This window comes from Nanorana parkeri, unplaced genomic scaffold (assembly GCF_000935625.1).
Source record: "Nanorana parkeri isolate BGI_ZX_2015 unplaced genomic scaffold, ASM93562v1 scaffold565, whole genome shotgun sequence".
In the NCBI taxonomy this organism is placed as follows: domain Eukaryota; kingdom Metazoa; phylum Chordata; class Amphibia; order Anura; family Dicroglossidae; genus Nanorana; species Nanorana parkeri.
The window spans coordinates 394276-401485 of record NW_017306833.1 but is presented as its reverse complement, the minus strand read 5'-3'; the positions used below and the strand labels follow the sequence as shown (position 1 = coordinate 401485).

General features: G+C 40.4%; 1 protein-coding gene across 1 annotated transcript; it reads right to left on the bottom strand.

Annotated features, from left to right (window-relative positions):
- Positions 1-314: 314 nt before the first annotated feature.
- Positions 315-6799, bottom strand: NMRK2 (nicotinamide riboside kinase 2). Its single transcript, XM_018562199.1, has 7 exons — positions 6754-6799; positions 5677-5767; positions 5325-5373; positions 5036-5195; positions 4416-4487; positions 1287-1393; positions 315-400 (listed from the first exon to the last, which is right to left on the bottom strand). The coding sequence occupies exons 1-7, from the start codon at positions 6780-6782 to the stop codon at positions 315-317; spliced, it is 594 nt and encodes a 197-aa protein (XP_018417701.1). The 5' UTR covers positions 6783-6799.
- Between the last annotated feature and the right edge of the window lie 411 nt (positions 6800-7210).

Genomic DNA, 7210 nt, shown 5'->3' with positions numbered 1-7210 from the left:
AAAAAGACATCACAAACAGTTATACAGTTGAATTGTTTAACAGTATAAAAACACACGGCATATCTTTCCAGAACAAGGTACTGGGAATGTCCTACTTAAGGTATAAAAATGTTTGAACATGTAAAAGATAATAGAATGCAAATAACTTTAAAAAAATATATACAAATTAGTTCTTGAGTAGGGCATATAATTATTCCAGGTTTCTACAGGACTGGAGGTATAAGCTTCTTCTGTAAGGCCTAATAGAAATAAAGATAAATATTTAAAGTCAGATTTTTTTATATCCCAAACTACCCAACAAAACTTTGACTTACCTAAGAAGAGTTTAGAAATCTGTTCAGAATATCTGTATACACGCTACGAAATATTTCATCTTTTGACAGAAGACCATCTATAGGCACTGAAACAATAATGCAAATTAGTTATTAAGGATTCAGCTAAAGTCTTTTTATAAACTAAAATACAGCAGTACTGAGGTGATTAAGAGCTACAGCCACCTGAAGAATCTTCACATCTGACACTGTGCCATGTGCCTGGCCCCTAGCTGCGATTCTATCTGCAGACCCCAATGTCAGCAATGATACAGCAATGACGCAAATTAAGATACAAGTGCACAGCAGGAGACACAAGCATATAACTCTGAACAAAGTGAAGATTTCAAGAATTGGTGTTTAATGCAATTGTCATGGTAGATATCATTCATTCATACTGCATGCCATTTAGCCAGATCAAGTGACAATTCCATGTATAAATAACAGAAGATGCTAATAGATACCCATTCCTGACAAACCTCAGAGGAACAGCAGCTGTTGCTTACATCAATCAATGAAGTTCCCCTCTTTGATAACTGGTAGAGAGGGCAGTGAAGAGTGTAAGTGTAGACACCTTCAAGACCAGCTTATCAGGTAGATACAATTGTACAATTCAGGTAGATACAATTTTAATCTTACATGGTCTTCTATCCTTGTCTGAATACCTTGTCAAACTGCTATTGTATCCACGATAATCACCATTCTGCTGTTTAGCATCGGCCAGCTTTTAACTGGACAACTCTTTAGCCATTTGTTTATGAACTCTTTCAAAGTATGACTTTATAGAGTTGCTGGCATCAAGCAATTAGATGAAAAATTACAGCTGTCCCAGCCAGAAAACAGTTTATTTCTTTTCAGAGCCAGGAGATATCAGAGCATTTGTGTTTCCCGTAGACATGCACAAATGTAGGATTGAAAGTATTCTACATCACATGCTATAGAAAAACAATTGGCAAAATCATGTAGCTCACTTACCAACATTCACACCACTTTCTTCCATTTCACATCTGTGTTTTAAATACATAGGCCAAACATGACCATCAAACAGTCCTGGTGGGTCTGGCACAGTGTAGTTGCGGCCACTGCAAAAGAAAAAATCTGTATGTATAAGAAATTGTTTGCCTTCAGAGAGATATTTTAGTACTTAAATCTGTATAAACACATCTTCCTGCTGCACCATTTAACCAAATTCACAAAACAAGGGAAATTCTATTCCTACCATAGTCCATTTAGGTTTGTAACATTAAGATTCTCCATCTTCACTTCATACACCCCAAGAGTGTACAGCGGTGTATAGAGGCTTGAGAATCCTAAGTGACAACATGTAGTTATCTCTCTCTCTCCTCCTTGAATCTGAGAACATACTTTAGTTCTGTTGAATAGTGAAGATCAGCAACAAGATATGGCTCTGTAGCATCCACTGCATGTACACTTTTTGCATTCATTTGGCTGGAAGAGTAGGGACTAGTGAAATAGGAATCACTGATAGGTACCCAGCTTGAACATGTATTGCAGTATGTGCAAACCATAAATTCATGTTTTATACAAAATGTGCTGGATGTGTGTGAGGCTGTACAACAGTGTGCAAATCTCAATTAACAATGTAATCACCCTTCAACACATCGCTTGTTGTGTATGGATCCTGCAAACAGAGGTATAAAAGTCAATACAAAATTATAGTTATTCAGACGTGTGAATGAGGGCAGCTACAAAATGGAGATGCTGCAAAACTCCACATCTAGGCATGCGGCAGCACTCTGTGTTATGGCTGCATACAAACTGAATGATTAGCTATGTCTAGTTTGTTTGCTGCCAGAGCTGCTATTGTTGGACATGAACTGTCTGTGCCAAGGACCAGTCCTTAATGTGGCGTTGGCCATTGATTTGTACAGGGTTCATTCCCTGGAGGGGAGGTCAGCGAATGGATGTTTGGCGGCACATGGAAGTGATTGGGCGGCCTTACAGCCACCCAAATCACTTCCAGTAAAGCTGACAGTCAGCTTTACACATGTAATCCAACTCCTACCTGCTATAGCAGCTGGGGGTCTGCTTACAGTGGCCCGCTGTGGCTGTCGTACGCTGGCAGTGGCAGTCAAAGAGTTAAACGTAGCACAGGTCTGGGCAACTAACTGGGCATGTGATAGAAAAAAAAATGCATTAGCAGTTATTTCCAGTAAAGGTTATATGTCAAACCAATCAAATCCAAAATAAGCAGCTGAAGTGTCATATTACTGGCATTTACAGCATGTATTTCTGTCATGTTTTCATATAAATATTCACTTTATACAGAAATCCTCCAGCTGCTGCAGACTAATATCTGTGTATATTATTTGTGCTGAAAGTCAACCATTCCTAATAAATACAGGGGCAGTCAGTGCTGACCACCTTCTGAAAATGCTAGGTGTCTAGTAGACATGTGCAATTCGTTTCGTTCCCAATCGAAATTCGGACGAAATTTCGGACATTCGGATGTTTCCGAATTACAGATATAACGAATGCACACGAATCCGAATTTCCGATTCAGAAATTCGTTATCGGTAGTCTGGACGAAATTTAGTGTGTTGGATGAAATTTCGTTGCAGCAAAATTACATTCGAATTTTTTTTTAGTCTGCAGAAGAGAAGAAAAAAAAGGGTTAAGTGCTCATTTTCGTCTACGGTTTAAAAGAACAAAAATATAGTCACCCAGACCTTGGAGCCGCATGGCTGCTAGAGCAGTCCCTGTAGCCTCCCTCCCCCTCCACTCCAATGACGGAATGGCCCTCGTCATCCTCACATCACTGCATAGAACATGATGACTCAAAGGACCTTAGACCGCCAGAGTGGAGGGGGAGAGAGGCTGAAGGGAATGGTCTAGCAGTCAACTGACTCCGAGGTTCAGGTGAGTATATCTTTCTTATCTAAAGGTGCCTATACACTGCACGATTCTCTTACGAGAATCGCGGGAAATCCCGTGATCGTACGAGAATCGTGCAGTGTATGGAAGGCGTGCAACCGTTTCTACTGTACGGTCGCACGTCTTCTGTCAAACCAGCATGCTAGAAAACGCGCCGGGAATCGTACGATTCTCGGCGAGTTAGTGGCCTGCTGGTTCGACAACTGCCGAACGGGCCGGTGTGCGCACACGCACACAGCCCGTTTGCAGTCATCGTAAGCCCGCCCCTCATTGCAGTCATTGTAAGCCCGCCCCTCAGGGGGGCGGGCTTGCGATGATCGCAAGTACAATCTCCCTTTCCAAGATGGGCAGATCGTACGTTTTTTAAAGTACTTTACAACCCTCGCAAGACAAAAGTCTTGCAAGGGTTGTAAAGTGTATGGCCACCTTTAGACCCTAGAGGAAAACGAGCACTTAACCCTTGCAGTATGGTGGTAGTCCCACTGCAAGAGTTAGGATTTCTTCTGCCCGGAGTTATTCTTTAAAGATAGTTTATAATAGATGTATGAATTATTGTAGCACACGAACATGATGTATGCATCTCCCCATCAGATCAAATACTCAAAGTGAAAGTTTTCTACTTTCATATATGTAAAACTGCTCGGACGATATAAGATACATGAATGCATCTATGTATAAATAGGTCATTAAATGCATCTAAACCAAGTACCTGAGTTTGACCCGGTAACCTGTTGTAATCCCCTATACAGCATCACCCAGACTAGAAGAGGGAGAGGCAGGACTGGCAACTAATCAGGTGTGCTGCATGCAATTGGGTTAAGAACATACCGATAAAAGAGAGCAGACAGTTGACCTCAGCGTACTGTTGCTTGTTCACAGTCCAGTCACAGGCTGGAGGCAGAGAGTGGAAACTACCTTATAAGTGGCATCTGGCTTTGCTGCAATAAGAGCCCTGTAACTTGGGCAGGTAAAAAAAGGCTACCCTGTGCATTTGATCTGTATTTAGCCAACTGCCTGCTGTTCACCTTTGAACCAGTGAATAAGTAGCTGAGCTTTTTGAGCTAGTAAAGTAAGGAAACAAATGTGACCTAATGTTTATAACCTACATTGCCATTTTAAATACATGCAGCGTTTCCTATAATACATGTAGAAAAATGCAAAGATCTTTTAAACCCCATTAGAGATGATTCAACACAGATTTATACAAACCTGCGCCTCCTCTTGCACTCATCATACGGAATGTTTAAGTAGTAGCGTTCAGTGCACATGCTTGCTAACAACCTGTAGAGAGAGGATCAAATTAATTTAAAGCACACATAAGGGCAGATTAGGATAATGGAGTCTAGTGGTCATCACAGGCAACAGTTTGCAGTTATCACCATGTCCACTACACTTTCTCTGCACATGACCACACACGTTTAGTAGAGAACAATTGTTTTCTATTTGCCCTGTACACATCATACATGTGCAGTGCTGTGCATGAAAACACAGCTGGCATGGCATGAAGAAGCCCTAAAAGATATAGAGACTAGTTTGGCTAAAGTGTCTTCCACTGAACCCTGGATATAGCGAATAGCGTACAGCACTAAAGGCTTCAATCGGAAGATATATGTGTCTCAAGTCTCAAACCCCCAGGTAATATTATACTGTGTTAAAACTATCGCTACCCTTGTGCAATGCTGAGTATGGAGATGTTAAAACAAACCTATGCCTCTAACCACCACAGCATATATGTGAGCGACGATTAACATGCCAGCTGAGCTTTTACAAACCAATTCTTAATTTTTAAATAGATTCTTTAAAAACTCAGAAAATCAAAATATACTTACATGTGGTTATAAAGCAGGAACCCTTCCAGAATCAGTATCTGAACATCAGAAGTAGGAGAGGCTGAGAAGGATATTCTATGAGAGCGAGCAAACTTCACAGGATTTTCGACCCAGGCTGTTACTGTATCTACCATGGCCTCCATGTCTATTGATCTGATCACTGTAGATTGAGAAGTCAGTCAAAAAAGCAAACTAGCAAAAATGTACAATGTGTTTTAAGTATATAGATTTTAAATATAGTGTACTTATGATATACATTACTGCTTCTTACAGCGAACACTGTTCTTACCATCCCATTGTTTAAAGCCATCTTCACCAACTTCTATCTGATCTGGTGGCTGAAACATAGTGAGCAATAAACAATGCTGCACATGATGCAGCTCCAACACACACAATGGAAGAGAACATTGATAGAAAAAGCCACTATTCAAAAGAGATGCTTGCCCCGATATCAAATACCTAATCCCAAATGAAACTGTCTGAGCCAGAGAAGACATGCAACAAAACCTTTAGAAAATAACTCAGCTGTAGGCACTGTACTACAGCTAGTATAGGATGCCAAGTATAGAGTATAAATGGCAGACAGCCATCAACTGCATTACAATTATCAGTGCACTAAAATTACCAGAGCCAAATTTTACCTTGAAAAAGTCATCCTGTTGGACCACACAGCAATTAGGTAGGCTACCAATTAGCCTTTTTGTCAAAGTTGTCTTTCCGCCATTGGTAACACTATTAAAAAAAAAAAAAATTAAAATGGAAAAAAATACCCACACTTTTGTTTTAAGTATACACCTCTAGGGAGAAATTAAAATGTTCATATTCAGTATAAACTCCCATTCACACTTAAAGTATGAGAGTTTTATGCGATCTTGAAGCTTTTTTTTTTACTTTTTCAGGCTTAAACATTATTTCAGACAATAGAAAGCTAATTACTAGAAGGAGACGGTTGAGAGGCACAAAATCGCACAATACACGCTTTTTTAGGCACTCCCACTGAAGTCTGTGGGGCAAAAAACCTGACTCTGCCCGAAAAGAAGCTCATGCACTTTTTTAAGATTGAAAAGTTTGGGTTTCTTCATGTTAAGCATTGTTCGGGAAACGTGTGTCAAAACGCTCAGTGGCCATGAAAGGATGGTATATAAAATAAAATGAACCTATCTGAGCTAGGTTGGGTAGCATTTTGTTTATTTACAAATTCTTCATTAGGTTATCATCTGCTACATACACTTTTATGATAGTAAAATAAATTATTGAGAGAGAGAACATGAACAAGAGACATTGCAAGAGATAGCAAACAAGCAAAAGAAAGATAGCGCCTCCATCAGCAGTATTAGGACTCTGCTGTGTATCAGAATTTGGGGGTAGGAGGGAGCATGGCACAGCACTCAGGGAGAGAAATTTCACAGCTTGCGTGCACTTCTCAGAGCAGCAAGACCTTCCACAAAAGACATTCCTTTGAAAACACAGTGGGCAGTCTAGAAGCATGAGCGACAGTAGTTTAGGCTAGTTGGAGTTTCATGAAAACTTAGACAGAATTGGCCTACTATTAAAAAATAAAAAGATAGTTTGAACTCTAGCAAACTTCCTCAAATCTGTACCTCTCCAACCGTCATGCCCCAAGATAATCAGAAAGAATATAACTAACTGATGCAGTATCATGCAGGTTACTACACTGACTGCCACCCTGACTTGATGCAGGCAAAGTAAAGACTTACCCCCCAATTCCAATGATGATACACCTCATTATGCTGGTTTCCACTACCTCTTCTTCTGCTTCGTAGTATTTAATGAACAAGGTCAGGCAGGTCACAGCTATTTATTTCCCATCAGTTATGATGTCACCGTACTAGAAAAGGCGGCAGCCAATGTAAAGAAGGTAGCTCCTGAGGCATTCTACGGAAGTGCGAAGTCTCCAGCACCTGTTCTGCATGCGTCAAAGTCACGCTGAGGATAGAAATAGTTGTGGGCAATGAGCCCTTTTCCTAAATTAGTAATAGTCAGAGTGCCAAAGTGTCACTGGTTTTCTATTTAACTATGTGTAAGGAACTGAGGAAAGATGTAGATTGAAGACCTCTATAGCAGTTTTACATGCATTCCTTTTAATCAAATGACGTAAAGCAGAGGCGTAACTAGAACCCTCAGGGCCCCGGTGCAAGAAAACCATAAAGGCCC